At 39.2% G+C, this 18,962-nt stretch overlaps 2 protein-coding genes across 5 annotated transcripts in view; one reads left to right on the top strand and one right to left on the bottom strand.

The window, feature by feature from the left end:
- The window catches only part of LOC117602597 (uncharacterized), a 29,550-nt gene extending 15,746 nt beyond the window's left edge, over window positions 1–13,804 (top strand). Inside the window, exons 5-13 of one of the 3 annotated variants that reach the window (XM_034320821.2) lie at window positions 46–299; window positions 1,638–1,760; window positions 2,063–2,320; window positions 2,718–2,897; window positions 6,911–7,036; window positions 9,801–10,028; window positions 10,243–10,494; window positions 11,927–12,057; window positions 12,221–13,804. In XM_034320821.2, the coding sequence (XP_034176712.2) occupies window positions 46–299; window positions 1,638–1,760; window positions 2,063–2,320; window positions 2,718–2,897; window positions 6,911–7,036; window positions 9,801–10,028; window positions 10,243–10,494; window positions 11,927–12,057; window positions 12,221–12,331 (1,663 nt within the window). In that variant the 3' untranslated portion in view covers window positions 12,332–13,804. The remainder of the gene's footprint in view (window positions 1–45; window positions 300–1,637; window positions 1,761–2,062; window positions 2,321–2,717; window positions 2,898–6,910; window positions 7,037–9,800; window positions 10,029–10,242; window positions 10,495–11,926; window positions 12,058–12,220) is intronic. The other 2 variants (XM_034320823.2, XM_034320822.2) reach the window with 2 other exon arrangements.
- A 2,120-nt stretch (window positions 13,805–15,924) lies between these two features.
- LOC117602596 (uncharacterized) overlaps window positions 15,925–18,962 on the bottom strand; it is a 70,647-nt gene continuing 67,609 nt past the window's right edge. For both annotated transcript variants that reach the window (XM_034320820.2, XM_034320819.2), the window contains one exon: window positions 15,925–16,507. In XM_034320820.2, the coding sequence (XP_034176711.2) occupies window positions 16,374–16,507 (134 nt within the window). In that variant the 3' untranslated portion in view covers window positions 15,925–16,373. The remainder of the gene's footprint in view (window positions 16,508–18,962) is intronic.

Raw genomic sequence — 18,962 nt, forward strand, 5'->3', positions numbered from 1 at the left:
TCGTTTGTACAATTTTGGATAGTTGCGAATTAATGTCTTTTCAAGGTCCTCAATACCTGGCCACGAATACCTGGAAGCTGACTATGAATGCGCTCCAGGATTCTACATGACGAGCACAACGAGCAGGTTGCTTTGCAGAAATCGTCAATGGGTAGGAGAGTTGCCAAAGTGTAAGGTCAAGGAGAATTTCGACGGGGTGTGTGCGGAAGCTTTCTGCGACCACGTTTGCAAGGAAGTCGACGGAAGACCAGTGTGTTCCTGTTACAAAGGATTCCGGTTAGAAGGCGATAAATGTGTTGGTAAGACGGATTCATTACCTTAATGTCCGCAAATCTTCAAACTAATTATTTAAACACAAATTTAAACGCAAATTTTTATTCAATATTTAAAAAATTAAGTTTAAGTTTGAGTTTATAATTTGTCTGATCTATACTTTTTTTTTCAAGTATCTTATATTTATTTTGAAATTAGAGATTCTAATTTTTACTCTATCAGTCTTGAAATCCATCGGGTGTCTTCAACGTTGATCGACGACGATCTGATCAAATAGTTAGCGATTTCCTAAGTCCATTACCTTCTTCTCCGCTATCGAAACGAATACTAAAACGGCGGAACATTTCACTTGGTGGAAGGAGAGCCGTCAAAGAGATAGAAAAGAAATTTCTCGAGATGAAATATCGACAGGACACTCGTTGAGTTATCGACAGGTTCCGTGTTCTGCGATCGACAAGTCCTTCCTGCTCGTATTAAAACATCAACGATTTCGTTTCAGACATTTCTCTCCTCTTTCTTGCTCTCACGCATAGTTGTTCGTTCTTTTTCCCATAAAAAATCGAGGACTCTGTGAAACTTTATTTCAAAGTTCGTTCGTACGTTTCCCAGCGAAAAAGGGCGCTTCAACTTTTTATTTCACTTTCTCGTCTCTCCGCGTTTAAAGCAACGATTCGATTCCGTTTCAGAGAGAAAAACATTCGCCTCTATATATCTCGGCCCTTCGATATTGCTCGCATCATAATTAATTTTCGAGCTTCGTTAATTTGATCGAGCCGATGGGGGAGGGGAAAGTAGTCGGAATCAAATGAAAATGAAAAATTAAATTAAATTCCGTTGGCTGGAGAAGATAGAAATGCAATAAACTCTCGTTAATCCAAACAGATTGAAAGGACAGGTAATTCGGATTTGTTGAAAAGCCGGCTTTAAATGAAAATCCAACCAAGTGAACTTCTATTTTATTTCAGAAAATGTATGATATATGAGGGCAAAGTTTTTCCTAATTCACTGGAAGAACAAGTAGTATCAGTTGAATCAAAATTCGAAGCAACGAAACCTTTCAATATATTTTGAAAAATTCAAGTTATCCTCTGTGTAATGAAAAAAAATAATTAGAAATTATTCTTCCGATATCTAAGAATCTTGTTTCAAAATTTTCCTCGATGCACTGTTGCATAAATTTCGTGGTTCTGAGTCACGATTAATCCACCTATCATTCTTCATAAGTTAACACGGATCGTTACATAATATCATAGGGTAGTTTCTAGTGGTATATCCGTGACATCATTTATTTGATAGTAATGGGGTGAGAAATGTAACGAAAGTTAGCTAAATTCAATGAATTACACGTATTCGTTGAAATGCAGATGTGAACGAATGCAAAGATAACAGGGGAGGTTGCCAGTTTAAGTGTATGAACAGCCCAGGATCCTTTCGTTGTGTGTGCCCAAAGGGGATGGAACTAAACGAGGACCGATTCACGTGCAGGGGTGAGTGATTTGTACTCGAACGTGCATATATACTTGATCGTGCAAACAGTTTGCCCTATTGCAAAAAGCAACAAGTGTAAATACAATGGCGAATCTACTGTTTCCTTGATATAACTAACCCCCTAAAGTTTCATTCCAGATTATTTCTCAATTATATTATTTATTTCACTGATTTTAATTCTTCTTTATTTGTTAAAATTTATTTATTTTCCTACGAAGCTTGTATCTTTTTCAATTACACCGAATAACTGGGTAAAATTGAAATTGAATTACTCCACACCGTATGTGTGCTCATTATTCAGACATCAACGAGTGTCTGTTAAACAACGGACACGGCCCTTGTCAGGATACCTGCCGGAACACTATAGGCGGCTACGAATGTTCCTGTGATGGTCTACAGGACTCTGTCCTGTCAGCTGACAACCACACGTGTCAAGGTGCAGGCCCGTGTAGCATCAACAACGCAGGATGCTCCCATACCTGTCTGTCAACCAAGGGTCGAGTATTTTGTCTCTGTCCGGACGGGTTCATCTTGAAAGACGATTGGAAAACGTGCCAAGGTAAAGGCGAATTTACGCTTTACATTTTAGACTTTTTATACTTTATATGGCAACTATTAGGAATATTTAATTTAAACGTGGGTTCAACCACCCCCTCATTTGGGCTACGTATGGCAACTATTAGAAATACCTAATCCAAGCGTGGGCTTAACCACCCTCACTTCAGCCACGTATGGCAATTAGAAATGCCAAATTTAGGCGTGGGCTTAACCACCCCCACTTCAGCCACGTATGGCAACTGTTAGGAATACCTAACATAGGAATGCATCATTCCTTCCGAATTAAGACTTAATAGGGTAACGATTAGGTTTGCACATAGTCTTTAGGCATGCCTAACTGAAATTCTAGTCGGGAATGTATATGCAGCTTAATAAGAATTACGATGTCTATTTTTCAGACGTGGACGAATGTGTGCAGCCGGATCTGCAAACGGAAATGTGTCGTTACGGTTGCATCAACACACCAGGATCGTACCGATGCGCGGAACCGATGGAGTTGAAGGATCAACCTATACTGGGCAGCTTGTCCATCACATGCCTACCAGGTTACGAGGCTACCCCCGATGGAACTTGTATCGGTAAGTGGTTTAATCCGTATGAGCGATTTACCAGGAAGTTGGGTTTGTTGTTTAAGCCTCGGGCCGGATGCTTCTTGCCTCGAATATCCTCTTTAAGCTAGATCAGCTCCTTTCAGAAGTCTCTACATATTTTAAAGTAGACACGTTACGAGTCAAGCTTTCAAGCTTTCATTTGTAAAAAGAGAGGAGAAGTAAAAATATATCATCTTCGTGGTAATCCTTATCTAGCCAATGCAAGTCCAATGGAGTCACACATTTAATTTTCAAACGTATAGCTTTTAAATTGCCAAAAAATTGGAGCAATCCTATTTGAAAATCAAATATTTCCATCGAATATCGCAACGAGGATAACAAGGATATGTTTTCTTCGGGCATGGTAATTGCATTTGTAGTTCATTTCGAAAACGTCGATTCGATGGCTAGTACGATAACAATTCCCCATAGGGAGATGAGGGTTCTAACGAGATTCAAGCTGCTGCTCCTAGTCGTGCTCCATAACAGAGCTTTAGACGATCCTGGTAGGTAATCGAATTAGCCTGCACATGAATCCGATCGATAGGCTTCTCCACTGCAATATCGGATCAAGATTCTGGATCATCAGCGTTCGGAAAACTGTCCGAACTAATAGCATCGTGGATAGTTTGATATATTTTCCATTAGTTTCGCCGCTTCTGCCCATTAAATGTCGATGATGTTTGTTTAAGACGTCTTGGAAATTTCTGCGAACGTCCTTTCATTCGAGATAGAATTCGGTAGATTTGTGTAATTCCTTTGAATTACTCGAGAATAAGCAGACTCGAGAATGGAATAGAATAGGATTTTATGCGATGAAACAATGGGGAATACTGGAGAGGATTTATTCTGAATGCAGAAGCGACGTCACCGGTTATTTAACTTAATAATTTGAATGATTTCAAATAATAGTTAGACTTTTTAAAATAGTACTGTACTGCCTTCTTCTTATCGATCGAGGTTATTAGAGACTGTTATTTCCTGATTAGCGCTTTCATAGTAAGACGAACGTACTAACAAGACTTCATTTCCGCTCTCGCTGGCCTTCGCAACACCTTCGAGAGTGATTGGAACGGGCAATCGAGTTATAGTAGGAAATTGGTTTCTTGAATCAATACCAATGCATTGTGAAGCGATTAGCGATTTATCGATGTTACGCTTTGAGGCTCGAAACTTTGCATAAGGGATCAGTCGAAGATGGAGAACGTGGTAGATCTTTACTTTGCCAAGATACACTTTTCTCCCAAGCGTTTCGTTGAAAAACGATCGTATCTCAAACACGGATACGAAAAAATGGACAATTTCTTGCGAGCGATAAGAAAGACCACGATAAAAGACTTTCATGAAACTAATTCGGAATTTCTTGCCCGTGAACCGAGACTTTACGATGTCTTCCACGTATTCTGCTTTTCCCTTCATCCAGAAACTCTCTAACTGAAAGAACCAGCGCGATCCGTTCTTTTTCCTTTTTCTTTTTTTATCTTTCTCTCCCTTCTTACTCATTCGCAAAACACTTTCGAACTTAATCCTCGTTGATGAAAGTTCCCTGCTAAAAGTTTCAGCAAACCAACATTACAGTTCATCCGAACGACGGGCGATTCCTCGAACTTTGAATCGTTTAGGACCGTTCCCGTTCAAAGCCGTTGCCTCTACAAGCTACAGTTTTACATTGAAACTTTCATCGTCGATAGAAAATTGTTCGGAAGCTCGTTTATTTGTTACGGTATATTCTGTGCGCCATAAACCACTCTGGGAAAGTGAGAAACCATAAATGTACAGCGTCGAGCATGGTGGGCTTTCGTATGGAAAATTGTATAGAGAAAAAAGACCATCTGAAAACATTGAATTTTGAAATTTATATCTCGAAATCTATTACATCAATTTTTCCCAAATTAATCTTAATACGAATATCTTGAAAATTTATTTCGAGATTCAGTCACGATTTATCGCACTAATTTCTCTTCGAATAATTTTAGAAAAAGAAAGGTAAAGCCAAGCGAGTGGAAAGTAAGTGGAAGTATCATTTCTATTTCCTTTGACCCGGATAAACTTCTAACAAGCCCTCTCGAACTTTTTCTAGCGTTAGCAAGTTTTTCCGACGACCTTGTTCCACGAAATCCTAGGAAAACTGTAATTTCTCTTCGTATATTTTCGCGGTGTTCGAATTGAAAAGCCAATTGAAAACGTTCCTTTGACATATATCGTTATGCAAAATACATGTTTATTCCGCTACGATTTTCTTCTCTAATGAAATAGCTTGCTGACGTTACATTTGACGCGCGATTTGCCGAAATTAATGTCGCCCGTTCAATTTTCCAGCCAACAAATCAAACGAATCCGTACGACGTGATCGATGAAACGTATCAAAATATACAGACGATTAATTTTCGTGGCTGGCCCGATATATTTGATATTGGTAAACACGATGAATTATATATACACGTCATTACAACTGCCGCAACAACGAGGAATTTTATATTTATTTAGACTACAAGCCACAAATATGGGTTAACGTAATTGGGTACTTTCTAATTAAACGAAGAGTACTCATTACGAGGTGGATCTGTGCAAATACGATACGAGTGCATCTAATTTTATTCAAATTCTTAGAGAAGAAAAAAAATTGTTCCTCCAATTAAATCCTGTTACCCTTTTATTTTTATTATTCATAGTATCGTATCCTTGATCCACTAAACAATCCCAACACTCTTACTTCGTATATTAGATAGAAAATTAATTAATAAATCCCTGTCGACATTTTATCTTACCTCTTGTTCGAGGACAAAAGGAAATGCCAACGGCAAAAATCGGTCTGCCCTGTATCGATTGGTCAGAGAATCGTCCGTAGGAGACGGCAGTACACGAGAAAGGATGTTCCTCCGGTCTGTCTGCATTCTATTCGAGTGTCATTATCACGCGTTGTACGGCGTATCGCGTCTGTAGGTCGTGAAAGCGACGGAAGTCGAGCACTCTTGGCGGTCATTGAAAGTGCTCGAGGCAATCGCAATCTGGCCGACCCTTGTACGTCTATTTCGGTCAATTTAACGCCATCGCGTGGACAATTGACCGGTCAGCCGAGTGTTGGGCAAAAGAATGCAGGATGCTTCACGAGAAGTCGTTACACGCGAATGAAAGAGGCATCCCGTCGTTTTTGACCCGATCGTAGCTTGAGGTCAGACTCTTTATCTAACCACGCGTCGTAACCGATCGAAACTAATCGATACAAGACTTGAAAATAAAGAAAAATATCCCTGAAAATCCCTTTTCTAATTTCCTCGACCATGCAACCCGTTCAAATGCACCGACTCGAATTCATTTTCTTCGATTCACGATTTGTAAGCGAAGCACGGTCACAGCTGAAAATTGCATAAATCAAAGAGTAATCGATCGAAACTAATCGATACAAGACTTGAAAATAAAGAAAAATATCCCTGAAAATCCCTTTTCTAATTTCCTCGACCATGCAACCCGTTCAAATGCACCGACTCGAATTCATTTTCTTTGATTCACGATTTGTAAGCGAAGCACGGTCACAGCTGAAAATTGCATAAATCAAAGAGTAATCGATCGAAACTAATCGATACAAGACTTGAAAATAAAGAAAAATATCCCTGAAAATCCCTTTTCTAATTTCCTCGACCATGCAACCCGTTCAAATGCACCGACTCGAATTCATTTTCTTTGATTCACGATTTGTAAGCGAAGCACGGTCACAGCTGAAAATTGCATAAATCAAAGAGTAATCGATCGAAACTAATCGATACAAGACTTGAAAATAAAGAAAAATATCCCTGAAAATCCCTTTTCTAATTTCCTCGATCATGCAACCCGTTCAAATGCACCGACTCGAATTCATTTTCTTCGATTCACGATTTGTAAGCGAAGCATGGTCACAGCTGAAAATTGCATAAATCGTGGTCGTTGAAAGGAGCATCCTCTCGAGTATTTAACGTCCGTTTCTTACGCGGAAAAGTAATCGAGTACGTTTCATCTGTGTGCAGATATCAACGAGTGCACCGTCGACAACGGTGGATGCACCGAGGTATGCGAGAACACCGACGGCAGTTTCTTCTGCGCTTGCGACGGTGATGAAAAAGCTTTGTCATCCGACGGGAAGTCGTGCGTGGGTAAGTTCTCGTTGTCAGGATAACGTTATCCTTCTTCACAGGATCATAGATCATTCGCGAGTCCGACGAACGCAATATGTCTCCGAGCGAGGGAAATTCCTCGAGTACATTGCAATAATGTTATCATCATGGACGCACGCTTACTGGTACAACAGTTTCCCAAGCTTTTTTGCGATTAATACTTACACGCGTGAGTAATGGGTCCCCTTTATTACGCCGTATCCACGGGACAACGATAAATTCCTCTCTGTTTCTTACATTTGGATTAATTTACCGCTGGGATGCTTTCGCGTTTTGCGCGATTCAACGTTTCTTATTCGTGGGACACTTTTTTATTCCCTTTCGTCGAAGGAATTATTGCTCCGTTACTGATTATTGTGCGGTGTATATGAATAATTTATCTAATTCTTTGAAGGAAAAATAAATAGAAAGTAGAGAATAACAAGTGTTTGTTTGGAATGAAAATTAAAAATTTTTTATCAATTTGTAATTTATCGTTGAATCTCAAATTGCAGTTCAGAGAGAATTGATGCATATTCATATAATTGTGATTTCAATTAAGGATCCATGTTATCTTTAACGCGATCAAGATTAATCTGATATGCAAAATCGAAGGTCGAAACATCGTTTCCGCGTGAATCGCGTCTGTATCGTTGGATTTGGAAATTTAAGCACCGGATATTATTCCCGTTTTATTTCCACGGTTGTTGGAATTTTTGTTGGACGAGTTTGCCTCTCGTTTGCATAAACTTATCGGGCAATAAGGAAGACACAAGAAGTTTCAGCGTGAAATTTGCATTGCACCGGAACACCCTAACGTTTTACAAGTTTCTCGGGGAATATGAAATCAAGTGACCCAGATTGCGATTGTTTGCACAGTTATGTCGATTCAAAACCCAAGTACACATTTTCCGACGAACCGATAATTGCCGAATTCCATTAAATTATCGAGGACGGTAGTTTTCGATGCAAGAACCGGATGGGCCAAGTAAAACGGTGAATATTTATGGCGGTGAAAATTTGTATCCGATAAATTTATATCAAAAGTAAATTGCGTTCAATATCTCGCTGATCTTGTTACGCACAGGTATTATATTTTACCGTAAATAAATTATTTTCAGATTTCGAAACTTTAATCATTTGAAAATTTTAACTCTTCGCTATATAATTTCTTCTTTAAGTGAAAGAGAAGATGCAACTTCTTTGAGTGATAAATAAAAAAATGATTCGATAAAGATGAAGAAAGGAACCGTAAGAATAGAAACAAATATCTCTGTGGAAAGGAAAATAGAAGATTGGAAATCTGTAACACTCGATACTAACGATTACATGGAGTATCCGTAGATACAGAAGATCCTAGGCTAGCAGAGCTTAGTATTCCAATCACGTGAACACGATAGATACGTGGAATACAATGGAGAATTTGAACTGGTGACCTCCTGGAACTCGATAGGGATGATCATGGATCAGCACGATTCGATAGGTGCTGCTTCGAAATCGTTAGATCTGATACAAGATACATCACATTTGCAGTTGATAACACCGATCCTGAACTTATTGAAATTAGCATAGATTACTATAGAAATTACTATAGAAAATATCCATCTAATTAGAAGCATTGATGGATAATAGATAGAAAAAAAATTTTGAAACCTCCAAAAAGTCAGTGGGTTAAATCGTTATCTTTTTATTTACCTTGCTAAAATGATAGTAATTTTTTTTACTTGAAAGATTTCATCCAAAATATTTTTAAAGATTTATTCGATCATACCGGATTTAGTTTCCAGAGATCTAGTATCGTATTCGCTAAATTGGAAAACTCCTATTTTATCGTAAAGATACTAGATACACTATATCGTATAGAGATCTATACCCTATATCACAGGTGTCAGTGATTTTTGGTTCCCTGTTCCGCGAAATCCCGTTATCATCGATATCGCGTGTTACTGCTACGTGATGATCTTTATCGAATCCTACCAAACAGAGATAATCTGTGGCGTGTCCTTTGAGTTTCAACTCTGATCTATATCAGTTTCAATACGTTAGTACGTTTCACAAGGGTGCATGAAAGTTTGAAACGAGATATTGGAATTGGATGCATACTTTCGAAGTTGCAAACTTAATTTGAACGTAGAATTTCAGGAAACACTGTTCGTTGTAAAATTGCAATTCCATGATCGACAGACATTATTTTCGAAATTATTTTTTCAAATAATTCAGCCGTATTGTTAGAAATCCTGTAACGAAGTTTAGTGGAGAATTTAACGAGAGCAAATAGGGGTTGGTCGACGCGTCGCGACGCGTCGATATTTGCGGCGTCATGCAAAACCGTCACGGGGCTGATTCTCACGGATGCGGCAGCATCGATACGGTATTCTCCGTGTCGTCATTAGCATCTGCGATTCATATATTACGCAGATATCATGGATAATGCGAGTCAGCATCACGAACGACAATGGTGTTTGGTCGACGTTACGAATTTCAGATTACGCCCGAGCGTATCGACGCCTCGATTGTCACCGGATACGAAGACAGACGATTAACGGTAACAGAGAAGTATCCGAGGATCTATCCTAGCTAATTGTAATCGGATTAAAGGATTCGCGAGATCGATTCTCCGTTGCAAGGATCAGAAACCGTAGGATGTTGAAATCATAAGCGCTATACGATAGCATGTATTTATAAATACCATTAAACTGTGGATGTTGCTAAATATTTTCTCTCCTCGGTTGATTTAGAATTTTTCTACACGTTTCTTTTATAGACATAAACAACGTGTCTTGTCCACCACTGAATCCCGAGGGCCGCGGCTATTTAATGTGTTCCCGTATGGCTTCGCCGAAACCATGGAGAGGTAGACGAAGAGTGGCCAATCGACCAGGTACCAAGTGTTCCTTAAAGTGTCCCCATGGGTATCAACTTCACGGGGAATACGAATTGAGTTGTCGATCCGATGGCTCTTGGGACGGGCCTAAGCACGGGGAATGTGTCAGTAAGTAGAACTCTTCGAATATTATTTCAATTAAATATTTTCAAAATTTTCAAAATTTCCAATACCATCGTCGACAACTACCATTTTAAGAATTTTTTTTAGAAAATTTGGAAGAATATTCATCGATCCCTATTATTTACATCCTGATATTCTTTCAACCCAAACGAAAAGAAGAAGAAGAAGAAATGAAAGCTGTGAACGTATTTTGTTTCAGGGTACAGCAAGCCTCGTTTGGAGTGTCCTAAAGATGTGATAGCAGAGTTATCACCTGGACAAGACGAGGCCTTCGTCACGTTCGATCAACCATCCACCGATCTCGATTGGTTCCGATACGTCCGATCGAAACCATCCTGGGGAACCAGATTAGAAGCGAACCTAACACCCGGAGTTCACGAGATCCAATTCTTCGCGAGACACCCCGTATCGAAGAAACAGACCAGCTGCGTGTTACGCATCATCGTCAAAGGTGATTAATTAACGCACGTGCATGAAATCAATGCATGACGTGTAAACTTCGAAATGATAATCGCAATTGATCATCAAACGACGCTATTAATCAACGGGTAAGCCCGCTCCTCCGTAGGTTCTCCTATCGGATCACGGGATCGTGAATGATTAATTTTCTCTAAAGGACTGTTTCAAACTTTGTTCGCAAGAAGTTCTTCCTTCCTTTGAAGAAAAAATAACAGATATCGCGTTGGAATATTGTAATTTTTTAGATTTTTCGTCGAGATTTAAATCGTCTTTTAATGGACGCGTTTAGTAATGTCTCGGCTGATGGCTACTTTCGAAGGAAAAGCACGTAATGATTCGCTAAGTCGTGAGAAAATGCGAGCGAACGGGTTATTTCGAGTAAATAAGCTTTCAATCGGAAATACGTGATACGAGTACCATCGTCGCGACGATACGGATTCTATGGATTTTTCTATAAAATGGAAAAAGTTTATTCGTTTCGACTTCGACGGTAGTGAAGGTGATAATTTCTTAATTTTTCAAGTTGACTATTTTGAATATTTTTCGGCGAAATGTTAGCAAAGTCCAAGGTAGAATGCACTTACCTCGAAGTCAGAGAGAATCGTCTTACGGGAATTTCGCAGTTTGGTTCAAAGAAGTTCTCTTCGTCTTCCGGAATCCTAGCCGACGCTTTAATTAAATGCGTTTCCGGGATAAGGCTCGCCACAATGCCGTATAATCTACGGATCGCTGCTCTTCACCCTGTGGATTAGATTAGCCGATGAATCCTACTGGATGCTCGACTGATTCTCCTCGGTGATCGCTAAACCACTTGCGGTCTAATTAAACCTGTTTGTTTATACCTTGTCGCAGTTCTTCTTTTGCAACGGGGTAACCTGAAATTCGTGTGTGTTTTAAACCGGTGTGCGAAATTGGTCAACAAATTCGGAATTAAAGGACAGAAGTTGTAAAGTGGAAGGTAATTAAAGGTCTGTTCATTCAAATGAGTTACCTTAAATACAGAGGGTCAGGGTGTTTAAAACGAAGTCGTTTGAATCTATTCGGTTCAACATACATTCTCGTTCAACAGTTCAAATTTCATGAAAACTGAAAAAAAAAAAAAAAAAATTAAATTGTATGTGTTCAATTGAATTATTCGTCCTGAACGGAATAACTGCAATTTCTCTGTGCACAATTACGTAGGTGATTCCACTCTTTCCTCTAGCTATTAATTAATATCGATTTTCCATACATTACAGACAAATAATTATAATAATTATTCTCCTGGGGGCTCCGATGTAATACGTAATTCGGAAGGTATTTCAAACGATATTCGATTCGTGAAACGTGATTCTGATAACTTCATTTAACAAACTTCGATCAATGATATAACGATTCAGATTAATGATATACAATAAAAGGGAACTTTTTTTTTTCTGTTCCAGGGGGTGAAGCCCCAAAAGTGAAAGACTGTCCGAACGACATAGAGGTCAGCGGGAAAAATGGGACAGCGATCACGTGGAACGAGCCAATATTCACGGATAATGTAAAGGTGACCCGGATTAGAAGCAACGAGGTCAGTGTTAATTATAAACCACTTAATTTCTTAACGATCTTCGATCATATTGCGATCGTCGAATGTATGTCACGTTCGTATAACTCGTTAATAGACTTTGGACTTGGACCGTTTAATTTCTCTGCCTCGAATCATAGACGGGACGATTGTTCGAATATTTCAGAGTCCAGGACGACGTTTCGACGTAGGTGGGCACAGAATAGAGTACGAGGCCAGCGACGAAGCTGGATGGTCGAGCAAGTGTGTGTTCACCGTTGTTCTTCGTCAAGAATGAACGGTGCCAGGAGGGAGAGCGTGAGAAGGGCAAGGAGGTAGAGGATAAACCACGATGAAGAAGGAATCCAGGTAAATGCGAAGGAAGAGGGGTTAAGGTAGCGGGCCAGAAGAATGACGATAAGGTAATATAAATGGAAATGCTTTGGAGTCGCGTGTAATGGATCCCGGTTTATCCGGGAAGTTAAACGAAACGAGACACGGCTGCACAGGTGGCTGCATGTATTTCAGTGTAAATATTGTTTGCACTTGTTTTGAGATCACAGAGGTGGTTGAAGATCGTTCTTACAATTTGTTGTTGCCATCTTTCTCTATTCCAGGATTATTAATAAACCTATGAATAAATTTTGGAAGAGAAAATTAATATTAAAATACATATAGAATGGTAGAAATTTGTTTTTTAAGCTCACTTTAAGTCATCGTTGTTTCTTTAACCCTCGGACGGCGGACCATGTAGAGAGACCCAATTTTAATTTAATTTTCTGTTTCATATTACCTTCATTTTCTAAATGTCACACGGTTCCTTTAAAAATTCTTCCAAATATGAAACTGTTTCGTTTAAAAATTCAGCTTTAAGATTAATATCCTTGTTCGGTCGGGTCTCGATTGACCCAGATTTCACTGTTCAAGGGTTAAAACGAAATTAAATATTTTTTCTCATTTTCTCACTCTCTCTCTCTCTCATGCAATAACGCGTCCACGAAGCCGTGTAAGCGGCCGCAATGCGTATTCCGCGTCTCGTCGATCTTCCAGCAGCGGATTTTTCGCGGCTCCAACGATCTACAAGTATCCCCGCGTTTTCCGCCTCATATTTCTTCGCTGCTCCACCGTATCCTGGCCCACGCAAGGTGTACCTCGCAGCTAGCCACGCGGATTTATCCTGCCCTCGATCCACCGTACCATCGCGATCAACACGACGCCGAAAAGATGCAGAGAATTTCCGGAAATTACGCTCGAGCTGCGCTTTCTGAAATTACCAGTGCAATTTCATTCGCGACCCCAAAAAATGAGAAAATTTATTTCTGTTCCTCTAGAGCGAACAAACGACAAATTTTCTTCGTTCTAAACGCAATAATTTTTCGAGGAAATTAACTCGCAATCAGCGGCGAAAGGGTTAATCTCCCGCGAGTCAGCGCGGATCGAAAATCTGTCGGAAGGTTGTATGCAAATTTTCGAATCGGCGAGCTGTGTCGTGCATCGAACGAATTTCGACGATTACCTTGCGTTGCATGTAACGAAAAAAAAAAAGACGTATCATTTGCATGCATTGTAGCGAGCGTGGATTTTGCGTTCGTTTCTTTTCACGGTAGAACAGCTGCGTTTCGAAACGAGGCTCGATTCGATTCGACGAAGCTGAATGTTCGATCGACGATTAACCCTTCCGATCGGACCGATAGAAATTTTCTTACTTTTCAAATTATAATGGAAAAAAGGATTCGTTAATAGCTTTTTCTAGAAATGAATTCTCCGCGTTCTTTTAACGCCTCTACTTTTCAATAAACTTGGAGTATTTTATAATTGGAAATTTCGATGGTGTGAACAGAAGCGCCGGTTTCGAAGGGTTTGAATTTGCTTGTCGAAAGGGAGGATGTACACCGGGTTTAACGAAACTGGTCACGATTAATTTCGAAACTAGACGCTTCAGCGAGCCAGGTTTTGCAATCGACAGCCAGAACAACTGACAGTTTTGATTCTGCACGGAACCGTGTAAAGGCCGGTGGATCGAGAACCGAACGGATTTCCGGAAATTACAAAGTTCGCGATAGGGCATCAAAAAAAAAAAAAAGAATAGAAAAAATTGTGCGTTTCATTAATTAAGATGTCTTTTCCAATCACATTTCATTTGGGATTTTTAAGTGTCTAAGAAATAAAAAATCATCGTTTCAAACGCGTTAAAAATATTTTTGATAGTTATTTCACGATGGACGATTAACCCTCGTATCCAAAAAATGTTATACTCTTTTTCATTTTATCAGAACACGTGGTACTACGTTCAAGTTTCATTCATGAGCAACAAACTTGATATTTGCTATTTATTTCAATGGAATTATTTAATTATCCTTCGATCGTATCTCACATTTATCAACGCCTATTGTATAAAATATATCTAAACTATTAAATAGAAAATGTTTGTAACGTTTGATTTTTCGAATAACCATAACTAACGATTTCACACTCTCTCCATTAAAATATTCCATCTTGTAAACTATACTTATACTTTTCAAACTTCCATGATTACTGAATATGTATCTATAATAAAGAATGATCAATTAATGGCCTATAAATTTCAATTTAAATAGAAGTTGATTATTTTCTACCAACTATCGCGATTATTTTTTTACATCAAATTATTAGAGTGGTCTTGATTAATAACGAGGCAACCTTCTGTGAAATTATTTCTTAACAATTATAGAGACAATGTAATCTAGTTAAACGTAATTAGAGGTCATCAAAAGTTTGTGATACCTTCGATTCTACCGATAAGCGTTGTTCACCGTCATTTTTCTAGAAACAAAGCGAGTAATATGGTTTATTCATTTCGATGGTGAAAATGTGCCGACGATTACGGAGCCTGAAATGTTGGATCTGTTTACTCGAAACATGTTGCATTAACATAAGTGGTATGATGTAGTTTCCAGATCCCTGCTTTCTCGAATAACATTGTCGCAAAGCTATCACGAAGATGTTCAACAACAATGTTTCTAGATAACGGACTATTAACATTTCAACTAGAATTTGCTTTCACTGAAAATACCTCCACTTTCAATAAATTTAATTCTATTAGAGAAAATAAATATTGCATCTTCAAATGGAAACAATGCGCATGCACCTTTTTGTGTCGTTTAATACGAGACTTTGATGGCTCCGTAATCGAGGCCCGGTGGCAGGACAACAGTGGCAGTAACAATAAGAAAATACATAGATAGTTTTAAGGGAGATAAAAAGATAAGATACCGAGACACCGATCTAGCGTAAGCGAAGTTTCGTTTATTATTTATTAATATCCCTCCACGCCACTCGCATATCATTGTTAAAAAATAACGTTCGATTGCCATCGTAACGGTATTACAATAAATGTATAAAAATTTATGTATCAAATACATGTATGTATATATATGTATATTACAAAGAACAAGAAGGATAGAGAAAAAGAAAAGGAAGAATAGAATACCTGAATTCCTCTTCTATGAGCTCCTTCGAATAAGCTCGATAAAGGCAGTATTGTGAATGGCAGTTTGTTGTAATGGCAGTTTTAATAAAGTACGTACTATGAATATCTAGCCTTATCAATGCATCCTTGCGACACATTCTTCGTGATCTTTGCGACTTAACCTCTCCTCAACCGTAAATGTTCGATCACGCGACATCGCGGGTTGGATAATTGATTCTTAAAAATCGAGGCACAAAGCAGTGAACGCGTTAAAGGGAGAAATGTTTAATTAGAAATTTCAAGTTATTAGAAATTAATATATTCAACGTGAAAGAGATTCTAAAGGGCAATTACTCCGGATGGCGGACCTCAAAGAGAGTCCCAATTTTAATTCAATTTCTCATTAACACTGTTCCTTTAAAAATTATTTTATAATTCCTTCGATTTTACCATAACGGCTCGTCTATTCTCAGGTACGTATCACAGTTATTTCCTGAAAGCTAAAAGTAAAAATAAGCTTCTAAAATTGAGATTGCAATCTTTGTACCAAATATTCTATCCTCTGAAGACTACAAAAGAAACAATTTCGAATAACAAATTATTTACCATTGTCACGATCGTTCACTGCCAAACTTGGTACGAAGGGTGTAAAGTCAAAGATCACTTAGCCGTTGAAAGAAGGAAACTCGTATCTCGAAACCGAATGCCACGAAATCGATCGGCTTTAATTAGACTTAATGAACGCGAGGAACGAACCGACAGCTCCCCTATCGACGAGGAACTACTCTCTTGACATAATTTATGCCCGAGCCGCGGAGCCGGCCTTTCTTCGCCGGTTAAATTACTTTCGGTTATTGCGGCTCGTCTGGCAGCAACCTGGTCCCCCGATCCTCTACGCGCAACATCTACGCCGTGGTAATATCCTGGTCTCGACACGACCTCTGCCGTAATGAGTCGTCGGAGAAGCTACGTGGTCGATCCTCGAATAACGTTGCTGTTCCTCGTGATACTGTCTTGGCTGTCGATCTGCGAACAGACGAGAATTCTAATAAGAGTATGTCAAAATTTCCTTCCTCTGTCGATTCATCCGTTTTCTTCAAACATGCTGAAAAATTAAGTACTCCAAAATAGGCACATCAGCGAACATGTCGACAGTTCATCGATGTGACAAAACAACTCGTCCATTGTAATCGTGACAAAGAGTGATCTTAATGGTCAATTGATATATTAGTAGAAAGTATATATTAAGCTCTATTGATAGTTTCAAGTGTTCGTTTAACTAGAGCCTCGTGTGTGTCCCACGATTGCGAATAAGTAGAGCGGAATGTTGCATTTATCACCATGAAGCAAGTAATATACTGGAACACTTTTCCAGATGGTCTAATGGATGTCCCCGGTGGATTGAATGACCCTGTCATAAGGGTGATATGATAAATCATCTGTGAACGTTGACAATTAATAGCTTTCTGGATGTCTCTGAGATTTTGAAAGATATTCCTGGGTTTAGGATTTCTTAACCCTTTCCACTCTAGTGAGAGCTTATCGCTTGAAATTTAACTCGATATTAAAATTCCATAGGGATTGAAATTCTTTCTTTCTTTTTTCTTTTTTAATATCAAACAATGAATTCATTGACATTCGTGTCACGAACGTAGAATTCAACAACGTTCGCTGAAAGCCGATGTTGAATCGCGGTAGAACGATTCGCGTAGTCTAACAAAACACGTAAACGCAAATGTAGAGGATTTTGTTTGATGACTCGGTTTTTTCTGGCCGTAAATCATCGAACGTCGATCGATATCCGATTAACCGTTGGCATTCGTAATTCAAACGGATACCTAAATCCTTGTACGACTGATTTATCCCCTCGAGATATGGCCGCGAGTGTTTCAATCCTCTCTCTCTCGTCTCTATTTTCTCTTCTTTTATTTTTTTCATTCGAAAGTCGGGTTCGTAAATAAAGCGAAAGGGCCAGGAAAAATAAGATTTTCGTACTCGTTGATTCATTAAATTCCATTGATTTCAAAACATTACCCCGTATTTGTTCTTTCGCTGTCGATAAACCTTCGACGCGTTATTAAATCGCCTTTCTGTAACCAATCGTCCGTTTTGACAAGAAATTCAACGCGCCATAGAATCGCGAATCGACGATATTAATCGCTGGAACGGTGCTCGGCTAACAACAATCGAAAGTTCCAAGTAATTTACATCGCGTCGCGGGTAATATTAATTCCTGCTCGTTCGATAACGTTCGCTACGAGCGTTGGGAAATTTTGAAATCGATGAAAAGCGAACCGGGGGTGAAAATTGCGGTTGTCGAGAGGAACAAGAAATCTCGTGACGCGGATATCGTTAATGACTCGCCAACGAGACGGTCTCGAGCGAAATCGCGTACTGTATCCGGTTGCTGGAATATAAATCAGCTGTTTTACGTCTTCCAACCGTGCCGGCTGCGATTATTAATCAACGTCATTTGAATCGCGCTCTCTTAATCGTCATCGGTCATCTGTATCAATTTACACCGGATACTAATTCGTTTCGTACTGGGCATCGTGGACGTCGATTTTGTTGGTCAATGGGAAACGAGAAGTGTAATTTGTCGATGATGATCGGGGAAAAAATTGAAATTAAGTAGACTCTCGTTATAGAGCTGCCTGGGAGACGATAGAGGTACACATTTTTTAAGTTTCCAAACTTTCAATTAATGAGAAAATGGAAATAAAATTGGCAAATATGCTATGAAAAATTTGTGAAAGTCACATCGTTCGTTTGGCAATATAACGAGAGTCCACTGTAAGAAGTTGAGGACAGTATGGGACACCGTGGGTCACGTCGAAAAATACCGAATGAACCATTGTCCTTGGCGGTTCATTTGGAAGAAAATTTACGAGGTACTCGAAAAGGGGATCAGCAGAGGAGCCCGTGGGAATCGAGCGAAGAAAATCATAGAGTCTGAGGCTGACTGTTAACAACCGTGTCGTAAAACCTGGAAGAAGATTGCACTGTATCGGGATACGAGACACTGAGGATCTCGAGTTCTTTATTCTTGTTCGGCAAGCGGGTGTCGTCGTTGTAAGGAAAACCGTTCTTACCAGAGTAAAATCGTGGTGGTCGTGCGGATAGTTTACGTGTCGTCGACGTCGTCCTCCTTTCTTGTTATGCATTATTAATAGCAGTGCCGTCGACACGGTCACCCGCCACGCCATGGATCGCATAAATCACTAAAAGAATCGTCGGGCTCGTTTAACGAGTCCCGTACGCTTAATTGATCGAGAATCGGGTCATGTACTTGAAACAGACGGAAATTGATCAACGCGAATAATGGAAAATTTTCAGCCAAATACCAGGACGTTGAGGAAATTTTAATGGATCGAATGTGGTTATTACTGCAAATTAATTATTCAAAACTATTATTTTGAGTTACCGTATATGCGAGAAAATTCCTTTTGAAGTCATTAAAATTAAATAGCTAACAGATGTT

This window comes from Osmia lignaria, chromosome 13, assembly GCF_051020975.1.
Source record: "Osmia lignaria lignaria isolate PbOS001 chromosome 13, iyOsmLign1, whole genome shotgun sequence".
Lineage (NCBI taxonomy): Eukaryota > Metazoa > Arthropoda > Insecta > Hymenoptera > Megachilidae > Osmia > Osmia lignaria.